At 45.7% G+C, this 19,082-nt stretch overlaps 1 protein-coding gene across 3 annotated transcripts in view; it reads left to right on the forward strand.

The window, feature by feature from the left end:
* Positions 1 to 730: 730 nt before the first annotated feature.
* The window catches only part of TTC39C (tetratricopeptide repeat domain 39C), a 103,330-nt gene continuing 84,978 nt past the window's right edge, over positions 731 to 19,082 (forward strand). For 2 of the 3 annotated variants that reach the window (XM_082667449.1, XM_082667447.1), the window contains exon 1: positions 731 to 910. In XM_082667449.1, coding sequence (XP_082523575.1) covers positions 759 to 910 — 152 coding nt within the window. In that variant the 5' untranslated portion in view covers positions 731 to 758. Of the gene's footprint in view, positions 911 to 11,679; positions 11,846 to 19,082 lie in introns of those variants that run through there. The other variant, XM_082667448.1, reaches the window with a different exon arrangement.

Genomic DNA, 19,082 nt, shown 5'->3' on the forward strand with positions numbered 1-19,082 from the left:
ACCTCGCCGCTCCAGTTCTTCAACGCTGGGCTCGGGGCAGCTGTCTGGCAGGTGCCCGGAGGCCCCGTCCCCGCCGCCCACCTCCTCGAGGATTGGCTGCCGCGAGCTAGTAGGCGGTCCAAGGGTGCGGATAAAGTTGCGGGTCGCGCGCGCCGCCTGCGTGGGGTTTCAGTCACTCGGGGCAAAAGCGAGGCGCGCTCTCGCTGCGGCCCGAGCGGAGTTTACTGTCCGCTCTCCGAACCCGTCTGCCCTTTCCAGCTTCCCTGCAACTCCCGGGTCCGGCCCTTTTGGAGGAGGGGGTCAAGGGCCGGGCCTAGGGGCCTCGCGCGTGTCCGGGCAGGCTCGGCGCGCTGGCCCCGGGCTGCCGCGCGAGGGGCGCGGTGTGAGGGCCCGGGGCGGCGCGCGAGGGCTGCAGGAAGCGGGGGCGGCGGCGGCTCGGCCCTGGCTCCGTTGGGGTAGAGACACCCGGAAACGGATTCCGTTTTGGTGGCGGCGCGAGCCGCGCTCCTCGGAGGGGACGGGCGGGCGGCTGCTGAGTAATCCCCGCGGCGGCTGGAGGCGGCGGCCTGGGCGCCCACATCCCCCGCCGCGCTGCAGCTGGACCCGGGCTCCTCCCTCCGCGCCCCGCCCGCCGCGCCCCTCCCCCGCGCCCGCTCCGGCGCGCTCCGGGCAGGTAGAGCCGGGCTCCGGGCGCGCGCGGGGGCCGCAGCAGCTGCTACCCCACCTCGCCTCGGCCCTGCGCAGAGCCTCGCGCGCCCATGGCTGGCTCGGAGCAGCAGCGGCCGCGGCGGCGGGACGACGGAGACTCGGCGGCGGCGCCCCTGCAGGACGCGGAGCTGGCCCTCGCCGGCATCAACATGCTGCTCAACAACGGCTTTAGGGAGTCGGACCAGCTTTTCAAACAATACAGGTGACTGACGCGCCTCGCTCCCCCGCCCGGCACGCGCCCCTCGGGGCCGGCTCGCGCGCTTCCCTTTGCGGCCCGTCCCAGAAGCCCCCTCCCCCTCCCGTCGGTCAGTGATCCTTGGCCCTGTCGCCTTTCCCCGTGTCTTGTCCCTCTGCCTGAGCTGCAGCCGGCGCCTCTGCCACATCTCCCCTTCCGCCTCCACCCCTGCTCCGTGGTCCTTTCCCTCCGCGGGACTCGCCGCGTGTCTTCCCGGCTCCTGCTCTGTTCCCTCACTTTCTCTCGGCCTCGCCCTCCAAGAGGGGCGTCCGGTGTTTGTCCGATTCTCTCTCATGGGTCGCCTCCCCCGCTGCCGGGTCTGGAGCCCGTTGGCTTTGAGACTTGGGACCGGATGCGATTTGAGGCAGCCGCGAGCCCGGGACTTGCAGGGTTGTGACTCCGGCTAGCGTGCTGCCTTTGTGACACGGACCACACCAGCCATCGTGCCCGTTTCTTGTGCCTCGCGTTACTTTGCATCGTTGTGCATTGCAAACGCTTTCCTTGTTTGAAAACAGATATGTATAACTGCCTGGCCGTGCAGGAATTAAAAAGAATCAGCCGAACTCTGCTTACTCACCTCTCTCTGCCTTTCTTCTAAAACTCAGTCCCCAAAATGAGTTGCTAATGCCTTTCAAGAGAGCGAATTTATGATGGATTTTTCTAACTTAAAGGTAGAAGAAAATGGAGGGATTCTAAATATACGGGAGAGTGGGAGGAAGCACACGTGTGTTCAGTTAATTTTTTATTCCTCTTTTTAAAAATGAAGAAAAACTAAAACCTGGTTGCTTTCTCGTGGGTGTGGGAGGAGCCTTCAATTTCTTTGGGGAGCAGAAGCATCCGCTTTCTGGTTTAGGAAGCAAGTTTGTAATTTGACCTTCTAGTGTTGACAAGACTCAAGGATGTTGATTAGCAGCTTCCCTGTAAATGTTTAAGGGCCAATTGCTGCATTTCTTTAGAGCCGGTGGTTTGGTAGGAATTAGAGGACCAAACCAAATGTGCAGCTGTGATTGAGAGCCACAGTCTGTAAGCAAATGAGGGACGGTGGGATACAGACGCCTGAAGTTTTCAGACTTAAAAGAATGGTGGTTTCTTCCGGTGGGAGCTTACACATGCTTAATGGCAAAGCAAGTATCTCACAACTATAAACTTTTCACTGAGACATTTCACTTTTAAATCAGTTTTTTAAAAAAATCTGCAAATGGAAACTTCTTAGCTTTATTCAGAACATTTTATTTTTAAAGCATTCAGTCTGATTTCAAGCCAGAGTTTCATCAAGGATTTCCAGAGGATAGATTTAAAAGACTCGTCTCACAGTGTCTCCTGTGGCTTATTTTAGCCATCTGAGAATGTATTTCATGAAAAAAAGTTTCACTTACTGTGCTTTGACTCTTTAAAGACATGGGAATTTATGTTGTATCAGGAGTGGAGAAAGTCTGAGTCAAGTTTATTTTCTTCAGTTGCTGATCAAGACACTGTGCTTGCATATTTCAACATTTCTTGCCTTGAAATGTTCTGTTACTTATTTTAATGATCTTCTTTTCCCTCTAAACTGCTCTAACATACTTAAATTACTGCGTCATGGTTCCCATATATTGAAAGGCATGAACTAAGTCATTTTGCCTCATCTAGACACCTCTGTATGCACTGTTGCTACAGGGCAAATTTTGAGCGTTAGGAAAGCTCTTCTCACAGCAAGGGCGGAAAGATACACCTTGAAAGTGTTTCTCTGTGGGTGTTGGGGCTGAGGGGAGGGGGAGGGGTCTGGGGTGGGGGGCTTACGCTGGAGAGCTAGGAGTTGTAGCTGTCTGCTTATATTTTGAAATGGGAACCGAGGATAAAAGAACAAGATACTGTAGTATGTCTTCTCTGCTAAGCACAGTGCCAGGCACATTCCCTTATATTCTCACTATTCCACTGACAACAAAAGAGAGAGGTGTATTTTATCATGACAGTGTTGTAACGAGGCACTCAAGTCTCCGTGTTTAGCGTGGCCCAGGACACAAGCCCTGGTTCTAAATCCAGGGCTCTTTCCTTTAAACCATTCCTGCCTGTCCTGCCTAACTGATTATATTTTGTAATTTGCCCTGTGACCTCGTTTTCCAGCAACTTAAACTCTTTTTTGGGAGTGGATAGTGGTAGCATTAATCCTATCAGCTGTCCGGCAACCAGGGTGGCCATCCTGGTTGCCCACTTTTCGTAGCTGCTGACTTTGGTTTCTCAGTTTGCTTACTTGCCTATAAAATGGGAATCGCGCACACCTGTAGGGTGGTGGTTAGTATTAAAAGAATTCACGGTAGCTGGCGTAAGCGCTCAATAAACACTAACTAGCTTTTGTGCCTGGTGTCTTCCTCACTACTCTTGTTCTTTCTTCTTGACGGCATAGTTTGAACAGAAGACACAATGTCCCGAATGCAGGTAGCCTTTCTATTTAAAGTTAGCCTCACATAATGCGTTTGATGAGACTTGGGTCCTGTCATGCACTGGGATACTTCTCTTGCAGTTCCAGAGTCGAATGGCCAGCTGGAAAACCCAGCAGTGATTTCGTGTTTGAGGAACACCTCTAGCTCAGTTTCTCTACAGAAGATAGAACAATTAGATGATCTCTTTTCTTAGGATTCTTTTGTCACCACCCTTCCCATTGTAGTAAAAATTCCAGAATCCTATCGTTAGTTTAACAGTAGAAACGTTTTGTGCCTAGTGTAAGAATAACACGTTAAGAAACTTAAAGCAAGAAGGTCACTTTCTCTTGCCACCTTACTAGGATTATAAAAGTTTCCCCAACAGCTACCTAATGAGAAATGGTTACTTGGCCATTCTGAATTCGTGGAAAGCCGGGATTGTATAATTCAGATATTGTACATATAGGAGTTCAAAATATATGCACAGTAGGGGCTTTCTTTTGAGATATGAGACTCCGTAGTTGGGATTTCAAAATGTAGCTGCCACTTCTGTTGTAACTACAGTAGTAGTGTAACTACTGCTACCTGTTGATGCTCAGCCCCCATCATGCACTTGGAGATGTGTTCCCAGAGGTTGGGGTACAGTGGTGCTGCTTTAAGCCCAAGGATATACCTTTGTAAGTTCGTGATCCTGACCATCTGAAATCACATTCCTCGTGTTGGTCGGGGGGCTCAGTGCTCTCATTCAGCAGTGTTCACTCCATCTCCCACACACATACACACTCTCACTGTTAACGACGTTCATGTGTGTGACACACACTCAGACCTGTAGGTACTCAGGCTCGTGATGAAAGATAGGCTGTGGTTATGTGCACGAGACAGGCACTAGGTTTTTAGGTGTTGAGGTGCAGGTTAAGATTGGCCGGTGGGGAGGCTGGGAGACGTAGCCTGTAGGACTGGAGAGAAGGAATGTGTAGCCCAGCTTGAAGGAAAATTTTCCAGAGGAACTGTTGCTGAGCGCCATGATGGGGTGAAAGTGAGTAAGTTGAAGGAGGAAGAGTTGGGGTGGGGGAGGGGAGGAGGGAGGAGAACGTGAGCGGAGGTGGGTGGAAATGGAACTCTAGGAGAGATGTGAAATGGCTTCTGGAGAAGGGGGGTGAGAGCTGCCAGCTTATTAGTGTTATTTGATTGTCACGTTGGATGGTTTTTCTACGCTTGATTTTTCTCAGATCCGCTGGTTGGTCCATGTTTGCTGGGAGTCAGCTCTGCCTTTCAGAGTGTTTAGTTAACTCATGCTCTCCGATGACCGTCATCCTTCACAGTGTGGCCGTCGCATCTGTAATTAACACCTGGCTCCTTGGGCCTCAGGATCCTAATGTGTCACCATCTTTTTCTCTTTTTGGCTTGAGATACTACTTTTTTAATCGAAGGACTAGTAGAGGTGAAACACACTGAACTCTGAGGAGAACAGAAGACATTTGGAATTCCTGGCCCGAAGAGCTTTGTGGTTCTTATTTCATAGGTGTGGCATTTCCTGTCTCTCCTCCCCTTCAGGTCACCATCTCCATCTGCTTTAACTGACCCTAAAACATCTGCCTTGTTTACCCCTGCCAACATGACTACGACTTTCTGGCTGTAGATATTCTTAAAAAGCCCTGTTTGGTCATTGTCAACTCAAAAAGCATGTAATGGTTAAAGTGAATGATCACCGATGACAAATATACATAAATGAGGCCTTGATATAGAATTAGTGCATAGTCGGTATTAGGAATTGTGATACTTTTCTTTTCCACTTTATTTTAAAGTATAAAAATGGCAAAAAATGTATTAAAAACAAAAAGCAAGAAAAATTCACGGTAACGTGTATGTTTAAAATGAATGTATGGATCCTAAATTGTTTAACACAGTTTATGGTACACATGACCAAGCAGTATGACACGTGGCCTTATTTGTGAGCGTGTCGATCATGGAGCCAGTCTTACCATAGAGATGGCTCAGTATAATCCAGGGATTGCAGGCTAGGCCCCATGGGCCAAATCTGGCTGGCTGCTTTTGTAAATAAAGTTTTATTGGGACACAGCCAGACTTGCTTATTTATGTATCTTCTCTTTGAATAGCTATGCAGAGCCTACAGCCTGCAAAGCCTAAAATATCTACTCTCCAGCCCCTTACAGAAAGAGTTTCGTGACCCCTGGTACAAACCGTAGTTCTCCCTGGAAAAACTCAAAAGGCTTGTGTAACTGAGCCAGTAGGCGTCGGAGCCTCTTGTGTGCCCAGCACTGTGTCAGATGCTCTGGACGCCAGGGAGAGCTTGCTGGCTGCCCTTGTTTCCTGCATGATCTGGCTGCTCCCAGAGCCCGGGTGCCTGGGCCTCGCTGCCAGAGTCCCTGGAGAGTCCATAGGTGCAGAAATGCAGGAAGAGGAGAAGCACGGGAAAGCGGGAAATGGTGTAGGGAACTGGCGGCAGGGAGGAAACTCAGCTGCTGCCCTTTTCCATCCTCCTCAACTCAGCAGTGTGTTTGGAAAAAGGCTGATTTTTCCCCCCCAACGATTGCACCGTCTGAGAAGATCCCAATTAAAGATTCATTTGGCTTAATTGGAATTTTTTTAAAAAAATGCAGCCGCCTGTAGGATAACGGGAGAGTTTATATAGGAAATTGTCAGAAAAAAGTGACCACCTGTACCGTGGGGGTGGGATGGCTTGAGGTGCTCTTTCCTCTCGTTACACGGAACACCCTGTGGACCCCCAAACACACCATTGTGTTTCAGGGCTTAGACAGTTTGCACAGACTTTTTTAGCTCCTGAAATCCCATTTTTCACACCCCAGTCTCCTTTGCCAGGGTCACCCTCCTACTTACCCAGCAACAGCAGGGGGGGAATTTGAAGAGGCCCATGCTGAGGACTCCAGGAGAGGAGAGAGGATAAGAGAAGCACAGAAAGTAGACGGCTGTTATTTCAAAACTTGGTTTACCACCGCCTCTGCCCCGTGCAAGGGGCTGGGGTTACTTGGGGAGGAATTCATCTCCGTCTTAGACTTTTTCCTCCACCTACTCCGTCCCTTACATTTGTAGTACGCTGTTCAGCTGGTAACAGAGGTCCGGTTTGGTATTGAATAGGTCTTTGTGGGCTAACCTGGGGATCTAGTCACCACTTGAAGCCTTGTTATTCGGAGAAATGCATCCCAGTTTCTGAACAAGTGACTTTGCATGCATGTTTTTTGAGGTATAGTTGTCATGCAACACCCTAGTTTCAGGTGTGCAACATGGTGACGTGATGTTTGTATATATTGTGCAGTGATCAGCACAATGAGTCTAGTTAGCATTTGTCATCACACATAGTTACAGACACATGTTCTAGAAAGCTGTTCGTAAATTTGCTGTCTAGATGTGCGTGAATGACTTCTGACGTCTGATTTGAAGACGGGGACTGGGTTCTTCTTTGTGTGTAAAGGTGGTTGCTGGTTGACCGTCTCCGCCCTTTTCCCCCTAAGCTAAGGTTGCTTTCTCCATCTCTTCCTTCTTGCTCAAGAATTTCAGAACACAAGAAATAGATATACAACAGGGAGTTACTCTTGTCTTACAGGAAAACGGGCCGTTATGATGGAGAAAGCCCTTAGAGAAGGTCCACCGTGTGCAGGACACAAAGGTGAGAAGTGTGTCCCTGCTTCGGGCAGGCATTGCTCGCTTAATACCTTTAAATCTGCTGCAGAAAGAGTCACTTTAACACTCAGTCTTATCCGAGCCGTAATATCTGTGAAATCACTGGTTTAGGTAACTTATTTTTCCTAATGGTGCATCAAAAATAAACACGTAATGGTAAATACTAGGTGGTACTTTCTCTGTGCCAGGCCACACATCAGCACTCCCCGTGTGTTCATCCTCACTCTATCCTCCCCACAGCTCTGTGAGGGGTGCTCTTGTCACCTCCCTCTTACGGGGGGCTGGGGGGGAAGCACAGTGACATTGGATGACCTGCCCAAGGTTTCACAGTAAGTGGGAGAGCTGGCTTTGAACCCAGGGTGTCTGGCTGCAGAGCCTGAGTGTTTAACCACAGCACTACACTACCTCGCTTCTGTAGCTCGTACACTATGAGAAGTTTACCTGTGTGCTGCTAATGTCATTTGGGGTTAGTTTCCCCAGAAATCTGCAAACCACCCTCTGATACCCACAGGCGATCTGATAAACCACCGGAGAGGCCTGTCCGCGGGGAGTGTGTCACCCGAGCTTTAGATGCTCTGTGGCTCCCAGCTGGCCTCAGGATGAAGTCCGAGGTCTTGGCTTGGTGTAGGATGTGCTCTCATCTGTCCTGTCTGCTTCCCTGCCTCCCTCCTGCCTCTTTCTAGGTTCCTTCCAGGTTAGTCATGCTGGAGACTTTTGTGTTATCTAACTAGTTCTGACTGGTCACTCAAGACACAGCTCAGATTTCCACGAGAAGGTGGCGCTGCTGCAGCATCCTTCTGCCTCTTTATCCAGCACTGTGATGTACGGGCATCGTTCACACGGCTGCCTGTCTGGGCGAGAGGGCCGAGATGGGTAGACTTCTCATCGGGTGGTCCTGACCTTCCCGAGGTCGCTGCGGTCATGTGGGGTCCAAGAGGTTTTATGGGCATGTCAGCTCCCCGTTATCTGCACGTGCAGCCCAGGGGTAGTGCCCTTCAGGAGCCTCGATTCCCCAAAGCCCTCCTGCATTCTCGTGTGCAGTGGCCATGTCTGGACCCAGTGGAGGGGCTCCAAGCACCCCCGAACTGATGCTCAGCTTCTCATACGCAGGTGGCAGGACTCCTCTCTGGCTCCTCAGTCTCTTCCCTTTGGTGCATCCAGGCTGCCCAGTGCATAGTGTGGGGTGATGGGGAGCAGAGCTGCCGCCAAGCACATGCCAGTCTTGACAGGCACCATCAAAGGGAAATCGGAGGCTCTGATGAGGTCTCCTGCTTCTGAAGTGGCCCTGGGTCTCAGCTGCACCTGGCCTTCCTCCACCCCATGTTGTTTCTGGTCAGGCAGAGGCCTACCCTCACTGGCCAGCCCTTCCACTGCTCCCATCAGCCTCCCCCAGCGCTCTGCATTACCCCGGGTGGTGGCGGCATGACATGCTGGTGTTACTTGCCTCTCTGGCAGGAGAAGGCAGGAGTCTAGCTTCTCGACTCCACGATCCCTGTCCTGAATTTCAGGAAGAACTGGTCTCTGGAAGAACTTGGAGGTTGGGAGGGGAAGCTTTCCAGATGGATGGCTCTCGACTCTCTCAAATCTAATGCCCTTTCTTTATAACAGATAGAATATTGTGTAATTCCCTTTCTGTGATCCTAAAATGAAACTGACAGATGAAATGACCTGCCCACACGTATAATGTCTAAAAGTCAGTAGAATGCCCAAATAGTATCATAAAGGAGAAGTAAAAAGAAATTCATAACACAAAATTACATGTATTTCACAATGTAAATGCTCAGCACACCGTCATCAGAAGATGGACTAGTTAGGTGCTTGCACCTGTGTACAATGCATAAATTTGGATTTAAGAGACGATCAGAAGCCATTCCATAGGAGAAAAATGAGAGAGTAGATACACTTGACATAAAAGAGGTAACAGACGACAGTTCTTTGTTAAGAGAAAGCCGGGAAACAGCCTAAAGCGAAGTGGCATGATATGCCAAGGCAAACCACGGACTGTTGACGTGGAGAAAACGAGGAAGCATTTTTTGCAATGAACCTGGCTGCCTGTGTCAGGTTATTGTCAGCATCATTAATTCACAGCGTTAGGACCTGGGATGTGTGCTGACAAAGTGTCTCAGAAAACAGATCTCCCATCTTTAAATCCCTCCCCAAACCCGGTACTTTGGAGACCAAAGCCCTTAATAGATTTCTAGGATTAAAGGATGAATTGGAAAAAGTTTATAGGGAAGTTAGGGTGGGGTGGGAGGTGTGTCACCCTGAGGACAGTATCAGAGTAAGGTAGAAAAATAAGAAACCCCCAATAAATAAATTCTCTGTGCAGTTCTCCTGATATAAATTTCAGTGTGCCACCGATTCTTAATAGATGGCAAAAATGAAATTTATTAATGAAAATCCTTGGTATCCAGTATTTCATGGATCTTTAATAACTTGGCTTTAAATATACGTAAAGGAGTTTTCAACATCCCTTTGAAATTCTGGCATGTGATAGCGGCAGGCGCGGGCTGGTGTAGCTGTGGTGTGTTGGCAGCTCAGATGCCGCAAGCAGTGTGGCTGTTACATGGTTTTCTACAGTTGTGAACAGATCTTGAGAAAGGGTATATTTAAACAAGGACAGAATGATTTTGTGCTTGTAAGTCAATGGCGGTGGATTTCAGAACTAAATAATGGAAAGACCTTCAGAGGTTGTGTGGGACATGGGGTGATACTTGGGACTCTCTTGCACATTGAGGATGTCTCGGGTCCTTGGCCGATTCTGCTGCCGTCATCGTGTTACCCCAAAATGGCCGCCACAGATTTCCAGAACACCTCCATTGAGAGGTACTAGGCTTGGGGTGTAGGGCTCAAGACCAGGTTCAGTCTCTGCAGCTGAAATCCTGGGCCCGCTGGGAGCAGCAGGAAGGGGAGGCAAGCCGCGGCTGGCAGGGCTGCTGCAGAGGGTACGTGCTGGAGGAGGCAGTGCCCCCAGTATGTCTGTGACCCTGGGTGCGAGGGCAGAGCGCACCGCGGGGTTCCTCCAGTGTTGGCCTCACCGGTTGCTGCCTCTGAACGCCAGCATTTCCAGGTCACACACGGCTGCTTCTAGGGCTCTTAGAGCTCCAGGAAGGGATGTCAGTGCAGGTTCTTCTGCTCCTCCGGGGGATGGAGAACTACTGGGGTCCCTTCCCTTCTTTATTCTCATTGCGGAGCCAGCATGCAGGACCTGTGTCTTTCCAGCCACAGCCACGCCATCCACTGCATCCCACAGTACGTGTTAGCTCAATCTGTTTTTTACATGCTTGATTCCACCATTGTATTCCTTCCAGGTGGAGCTCTTCTAGGACGTGAATCTGAGCATGATGCGTCTCTTTCTGGGTTCCCATGGTTAATAAGCATTATTTGCTGTTCTTCCCACTTTGGCCTCCTTATCTAGATAGACGCCTTTTGCTTTGGAATTCACTTCCTCGCCTCATGGCTACAGCAGCCCTCCTTCAGGTTTTACTTCCATGGTGTAAGTCATTCACCAGATAAACAGATTTTTAAATGTTTGTATCACTTTATCTCTGTCAAGTAAAATTTTTGGTCCTATTCTAAGTGGACAGAAAATGAGGGAAAATGATATTTTGTATTCAAATCCAAGTTGAATTTACTAAATGACAGAAATTTGGGGTTTGAGGGGCAATTGGATTACATGGAAATCCATGCTGCATGGCCGCTTTGGGACCGCTTCCAGGATAATGAGTCACTGTCAAGGCTTCAAGTGCTTTTACCCCCTTCATTTTGAATAGGGAATTGCAAAATCTCTAGTTATGTGTTGTCAGCTCATCTCTGGAGCAAAAAGGAACTTGATATCTTTGTGTCTTGTAAATCATGCTCACCCTCAACTTTATTGGGGTCTAAAATAAAGAATCACGTTGCGGGTTTCCCTGGTGGCGCAGTGGTTGAGAGTCCACCTGCCGATGCAGGGGACACGGGTTCGTGCCCCGGTCTGGGAAGATCCCACATGCCGCAGAGCGGCTGGGCCTGTGAGCCATGGCCACTGAGCCTGCGCGTCCGGAGCCTGTGCTCCGCAACGGGAGAAGCCACAACAGTGAGAGGTGCGCGTACCGCAAAAAAAAAAAAAAAAAAAAAGAATCACGTTGCATCCATCAGTTGCATACTTGTCTGATGTTGTGACTCTCGAACTACCCAAGGCGAAATGGGGCTGGCTTTTGTAGGACTGCAGTTGTGGGAGAAATTGGTTAGCTCCTGGACAATAGCAAGGTTTGCAACAACTTAATTGCTCAGAAAAGAACAAGAGTTTATATCTGGAATGCCATTTGCTTCAGCTCTCAACCACGGGCATCCACAAGTTTTTCGGGCTTTGTGTATTGATGATGGGTGAGACACTCATTACCTTGAATTACTAAAATTACACATTGAGCTGGAAATTACTCCTCTTGAAATATCACAGGGAAAAAAGGAGGGAAGGGCCATGGGAGAGTGGAAACAGCTGTCTGAAGTAGTTTAGCCAAGTGTCAGGACCTGCTGTGGTGAAATTCCAATGTATTCTTGTTCTGGAGCAATTACCAATGTAAAAATAGCAACAAATGACAGAATGGTTTGAGTGGTTTTTGTATCCCTTCTGTGGCATCTTGGATCAGAGCTGGGCTCATGAGAGAGGGTAGTTGAGGCTAACTTGAAATTGTGAGCTTTTCTCTTGATAGAAGAATGTTGTTTTATCTCAAAGTAAAACAAAACCTCATCAAGGAGCTATTCAGTTCAAGTCTAAGTTTATAGTTAAGGAAGCTTATGAATAATGAACTAAACCCAAATGAAGTTTTCCTGCCCTGTGCTCCGCTGAAAACTACAGGAAAAAGTAGGTGCTTTGGTGAGAGACGTTTTCTTATGAAGTTCAGAGTTGTTTACTGAGCACTAGTTTACTAAAATTTTATTATGAAGAATAAGTTTCTAGTTTCACTTTGAAAATGCCTTTTTAACAGAAAAATAGAGAAATCTCCTAAAATTTCTAAGTGATTATCTAAGATAACTTAGTGTTTGAATTGCTTGTCTAGACAGCCGAGTGTGTTTAATCCTCAAAGTGTTCATGCGGTTTGTGGATTATTGCCACACGTAATAAAAGGACCCTGTGATAATTTAAAGATGAGAAAATTAATGAAAACACAATTTTGTTACTTAAAAAATAAGCCTTTTTGAACAGGTGATTGGAAAGGCTTTTTAGCTAGTTGATAATATTTAGTTTGGATGATCTCTTTTTAAGTTGTTTATCGATGCTGGTTCCATCTGCTGTTAATGTAGAAGGGAGATGATTGAGTTGATTATCTATTTGTATGATTTAAGATAGAGAAGGAACTAAATACTGATGAGTTAGGAAGATATTTGATACACGTTAATGACACAATTAGAAAAACTGTAGAAAAAATTGACTTTATTTAGCCTGATGAGTTATTTTCAGAATACATCAGTAACTCTAAATGAGCATCAGGCTTTAGCAATAAACGAATACGAATTAGCAAAGCTAGAGAGGAATCAGAATAAAGTAAGAAGTGTTACAGTCATATAATCACACAGCGGACTTGGTCTTTGCTTGCATTACTGATCAGGCAGAGAACGGCAGTGAATGGTAATCAAGTGGGTGATCAGTGCTTACCATCAATACACGCTGGGATTCGTGAATTTTACCCTTAATCCCAGTTCTCTCAGCAGCCCTGAGGATAAGTATTACCACTGTCACTTTGCTTGGGACAAAATGAAGTCTTACTGGACCCGAGTTAAAAAGATTTTGAGTGGGAGATCTGGCCCCAACCCCAGAGCGTATGCTGTTTCTCCTGCTTCCTCTGCAAAGAACCCTATTGTTGTGCTGCTTGGCATCCCCCAGCAGTCTTGCAGGTCACTTGTTTAGCCTCATGGTCTCCTGCACATCTGCTCTTCTGATGTTCCCAAGCTCCATGGGTGGCACCACGTGCAACAAGGTTATAGACTCCAGAAGTCTTGAAGGTCCTCTAGGCACCTCTCTTCCTCACCTTCTGTGTCTGCCAGTTTTCCTTCCTATCTCTTGAGTCCATTCACTTCTCTTCACCACCACCTCGTCCAAGCCACCGCTCCTTGGACAATTGCAGAGCCCAGCTGGCTTCCTCTTTTCCTCTCTGTCCCTCCTCCACCCCCACCAGAGTGATCTTTTTGTGTCTAATTATATTGCCTCTGCTAAGAACCCTTTCATGGCCTCAGTGGTAGGCTGAAAAATGGTCCTCCCAAAGATATCCATATCTTAATCCCTGGAACTCCCCTGAGTGTTAACTTAGATGGCCACAAAAAGGGTCTTTGCAGGCGTGATGAAGTGAAAGATTTTGAGATGGGAAGATTATCCTTGATTATTTGGGTGGATAGCCAATCCTCCTGGATCGGATAGATGCAATCACACATATCCTTGTAAGAGGGAAGCAGAGGGAGATTTCACACGCATAGAGAAGACTGCTCTGAAAACGCGAAAACAGAGCAGAGAGAAGAAATTTGAAGACATTCGCCATGAAGATTGGAGTGATGGCAGCCACAAGCCCAGGAATGCAGGCAGTCCCCGGAAGCTGGAGTAGTCAAGGCATGGATTCTCCCTAAAGCCTCGAGAGGGAGCCCAGCCCTGCCCACACCTTGATTTCAGCCCAGGGAAACTGTTTTTGGACTTCTGGCCTCCAGAACTGGGAGAGAAAAGATTTCTATTGTTTTAAGGCACTAAGTTTGTGACAATTTATTACAGCAGTCCCAGGAAATTAAAATAACCTCCTCCTCCTCTCAGGATCAGGACAGCATCTCTGTGGTATGGCTTCGCCCTGCCTCGTTTGGCCCTTGACCATTTACTGCTTAATCCTTTTTTTCTTATATTTTAAAATAATTTCACTGTGTTGCTTCTAGGCTCGGGCTGTACAAAGCCAAAGAAGCTCATGCTACAAAATAGCTTATAGCTCCTCTTTTCATATGGTGGTTTATGTAAAAATGGAAAAGTAAAATAGCTTTAAATTGACAGTGATTTTCATTTTAACAAGCTTTAGAATCGATATTAACCTTCATTTAAAACATCAACACTTTGATCAGTCATGTCACTCTGTAGCCTTATGTTGCACGGCTGTGCCCTTCCCTTACTCTGACTTCTAGTCACTCTGACTTCTTTCAGATTCGTGAAGATTCGCTAAGAATCACGTTCCTTTCCTCTGGGCTTCTTACCTCAGTTTGTAATTATACACATACAGCACTTGCTTTGCTTGGTTCTAATATGCATGGATTTCAGTTACCAGGGGTTAGTTAAATAACCAGTACCCCCCAAAACACGGTTCCCATTTCAGTTTCACCTGTGTGTGTGCTGTGAGTAACTATGCACAAGCTGCTGGCTCTTCAGCCCACAGATCACCACGGATGTAACAGACGCACATCATGATCAGTGGCCAGTCACATCACTTGTTTCAGAGTCTGCCTGTCATTGAGCACTGCACGTCCTTTATTCAGTTCCCACACAGACAGCAGAGTATATTGGTGTTGCCTCTTTGTCTCATAGTGATAAACCCACATGACATTATACAAAAACGGCTGTTTGAAAGAGGGATTTGACCAACGAAGATGAAAGTGCAGCAGAGAAAAAGGTGATCATGCTGGAAATGAAGTTTGAATCAAATATGAATGGAGTTATAGAAGGAATAGCTAACCTGGGATTGTTGTCTCTGCCATCGAGACTCCCACGGGTGCCCAGTGGAGGCGAGCTTATCAACACAAAGGAGGAGAGTGGTTGTAAGGGAAAAGATGAGGATGTCCCAGAGGAGGTGATGAATGTAAAACTTCACATTAAAGGAATCTCAGAAATACTTCACAACGTTGAAGGCACAGAGGCTACAATGTTGGAAGCTGATCCAGACTTGGTAAGAAAGAGGACAGTTCACCGAGGCGTAGTAGCAAAAATGCTCCCCCTGCATCATGAGTTATCTGACAAAAAGAAAGCAAGTGCTGTTCAAACACTCTGGATACATATTTTACAGAGAAGTAAAACACTTTAATGCTCAGTGTTTCTGAGCATTAAATGTTTTCAATTACAGGCTACTAAGTGAATGTAAATTTTACTATTTTTAATTTTCCTATACATTTATAACTGATAGTAAGTTTTTAAGGTTTAAAAAATTTTAAATTGTGAAATATACATAAGATAAAATTACCATTTTCACCATTTTTAAGAGTATAGTTCAGTGGCATTAAGTACAATTACATTGTTGTACAGCTGTCACCATCATCCGTCTCCAGAACTTTATCTTTCCAACCTGAAATTTGTACCCATTAAACTCTTCACTTCCTCCTCTCCTCAGTCCCTGGCAATCACCCTTCCATTTTATTTCCCTGGATTTGATGGTTCTAGGAACCTCATATATGTGGAATCATAAGTATTTGTCCTTGCGTGGCTGGGGTATTCACTTAGCATGTCTTTAAAGTTTCATCCATGATATAAAATGTGTTAGAATTTCCTTCCTTTTTAAGGCAGAATAGTGTGTGTGTGTGTATGTATCACATTTTGTTTATCCATCCATTGTCAAAGGACATCTGGGTTGCTTCCATGTTTTAGCTATTGTGAATAATGCTACTATGAACATGGGTATACGTGTCTCTTTGAGACCTTGTGTTCAACTTTGGGAGGTATATACCCAGAGTGGAATTGCTGGATCACAGGACAATTCTACTTTTAATTTTTTGAGCAACTATCATACTGTTTTCCATAGTGGCGACACCATTTTGCATTCTCATCAACAGTGCACAAGGGTTCCAATTTCTCCACATCCTTGCCAACACTTACTATTTTTTTCTAACTTTTTTTTCATTAGCCATCCTAATGGGTGTAAAGTGATATCTCATTGTGGTTTTGATTTTTATTTCCCTAACGATTAGTGATGTTGAGCATCTTTTCATGTGATTATTGGCCATTTGTATATCTTTTTTGGAGCAGTCTCTATTCATGTCTTCTGCCATTTAAAAAAAATTAAACAATTTTTTTTTATATCGGAGCATAGTTGATTAACAATGTTGTGTTAGTTTCAGGTGTACAGCAAAGTGATTCAGTTATACATATACATGTACCTATTCTTTTTCAAATTCTTTTCCCATTTAGGTTATTACGGAATATTGAGCAGAGTTCCGCATGCTATACAGTAGGTGCTTGTTGGTTATCTTTTTTTTTTTTTTTTTTTTTTTTTTGCCGTATGCGGGCCTCCCACCGCTGTGGCCTCTCCTGCTGCAGAGCACAGGCTCCGGAAGCACAGGCTCAGCAGCCATGGCTCACGGGCCCAGCCGCCCTCAGTGGCATGTGGGATCCTCCCGGACCGGGGCACGAACCCGCATCCCCTGCATTGGCAGGCAGACTCCCAACCACTGCGCCACCAGGGAAGCCCCTGGTTATCTTTTTTAAATATAGTAGTGTGTACGTGTCAATCCCAAACTCCCAGTCTATCCCTCCCGCCACTCATCCCTCCTAGTAACCATAAGTTCGTTCTCTAAGTCTGTGAGTCTGTTTTGTAAATAAGTTCATTTGTATAATTTTTTTTTAGATTCCACATATAAGCGATACCATATGATATTCGTCTTCCTCTGTCTGACTTCACTTAGTATGATAATCTCCAGGTCCATCTGTGTTGCTGCAAATGGCATTATTTCATTCTTTTTTATGGCTGATTAATATTCCATTGTATATATGTACCACATCATCTTTATCCATTCCTCTGTTGATGGGTATTTAGGTTGCTTCCATGTCTTGGCTATTGTAAACAGTGCTTCAATGAACATTGGAGTGCATGTATCCTTTTGAACCATGTTTTTCTCTGGCTATATGCCCAGGAGTGAGATTACTTGATCATATGGTAGCTCTGTTTTTATTTTCTTAAGGAACCTCCATACTGTTCTCCATATGGCTGTTAGCAGTTTACATTCCCACAACAGTCTAGGAGGGTTCCCTTTTCTCCACACCCTCTCCAGCGTTTATTGTTTGTAGACTTTTTGTGTGTGTGTGTGGTATGCGGGCCTCTCACTGTTGTGGCCTCTCCCGTTGCGGAGCACAGGCTCCAGACATGCAGGCTCAGCGGCCATGGCTCATGGGCCCCGCCGCTCCACGGCATGTGGGATCTTCCCAGACCGGGGCACGAACCTGTGTCCCCTGCATTGGCAGGCGGACTCTCAACCACTGCGCCACCAGGGAAGCCCTGTTTGTAGACTTTTTGATGATGGCCCTTCTGACTGGTGTGAGATGATATCTCATTGTAGTTTTGACTTGCATTTCTCTAATAATTAGCAATGTTGAGCATCTTTTCATCTGCCTCTTGGCCATCTGTATGTCTTCTTTGGAGAAAGGTCTGTTTAGATCTTCCCCCCATTTTTTGATTGGGTTTTTTTTTCGATACTGAGCTACATGAGCTGTTTGTAAATTTTGTAGACTAATCTCAGTCTCATCATTTGCAAATATTTTCTCCCATTCTGTGGGTTGTCGTTTTGTTTGGTTTCCTTTGTTGTGCAAAAGCTTTTGAGTTTAATTAGGTCCCATTTGTTTATTTTTGTTTTTATTTCCATTACTCTAGGAGACAGCTTGAAAAAGATATTACTGTGATGTCTTTTATGTCATAGAGTATTCTGCCTATGTTTTCCTCTAAGAGTTTTATATTATCTGTTCTTACATTTAGGCCTTTAATCCATTTTGAGTTTATTTTTGTGTGTGGTGTTAGGGAGTGTTCTAATTTCATGTTTTTTACATGTGGCTGTCCAGTTTTCTCAGCACCACTTATTGAAGAGACTGTCTTTCCTCCATTGTATAGTTTTGGCCTCTGTTGTCGTAGACTTATTGACCATAGGTGCATGGGTTTATTTCTGGGCTTTGTGTCTTGTTCCACTGATTTATATTTCTGTTTTTGTGCCAGGACCATACTATCTTGATTACTGTAGCTTTGTAGTATAGTCTGAAGTCAGGGAGCCTGATTCCTCCAGCTCTGTTTTTCTTTCTCAAGATTGCTTTGGCTATTCATGGTCTTTTGTGTCTCCATACAAGTTTTAAGAGTTTTTGTTCTAGTTCTGTGAAAAATGCCATTGGTAGTTTGATAGGGATTGCATTGAATCTGTAGATTGCCTTGGGTAGTATAGTTATTTTGACAATATTGATTCTTCCAATCCAAGAGCATGGTATATCTTTTCATCTGTTTCTGTCATCTGTGATTTCTTTCGTCAGTGTCTTATAATAAATTTTCTGAACATAGGTCTTTTGTTCCTTCGGTAGGTTTATTCCTAGGTATTTTATTCTTTTTGATGTGATGGTAAATGAGATTGTTTCTTTAATTTCTCTTTCTGATCTTTCATTGTTAGTGTATAGAAGTGAAACAGATTTCTGTGTATTAATTATGTATCTTGCAACTTTACCAAATTCATTGATGAGCTCTAGTAGTTTTCTGTTAGCATCTTTAGGATTTTCTGTGTATAGTATCATGTCATCTGCAAACAGTGGCAGTTTTACTTCTTCTTTTCCTATTTGGATTCCTTTTATTTCTTTTTTGTCTCTGATTGCCATGGCTAGGACTTCCAAAACTATGTTGAATAAAAGTGGTAAGAGTGGACATCCTTGTCTTGTTCCTGATCTTAGAGGAAATGCTTTCAACTTTTCACTATTGTTTGTTCTTTCTCCGGTTGATGTTAGCTGTAGGCTTGTCATATATGGGCTTTATTATGTTGAAGCATGTTCCCTCTATGCCCATTTTCTGGTGAATTTTTATCATAAATGGGTGTTGAGTTTTGTCAAAAGCTTTTTCTGCATCTATTGAGATGATCAAATGGTTTTTATTCAGTTTGTTGATGTGGTGTATCGCTCTGATTGATTTGTGGATATTGAAAAATCCTAGCATCCCTGGGATAAATCCCACTTGATCATGGTGTATGATCCTTTTAATGTATTGTTGGATTCATATTGCTAGTATTTTGTTGAGGATTTTTGCATCTGTGTTCATCAGTGATACTGGTCTGTAATTTTCTTTTTTTGTGGTATCTTTGTCTGGTTTTGGTATCAGGGTGATGGTGGCCGCATAGAATGAGTTTGGGGGTAT

This window comes from Grampus griseus (genome assembly GCF_964374135.1).
Source record: "Grampus griseus genome assembly, chromosome: 12".
Lineage (NCBI taxonomy): Eukaryota > Metazoa > Chordata > Mammalia > Artiodactyla > Delphinidae > Grampus > Grampus griseus.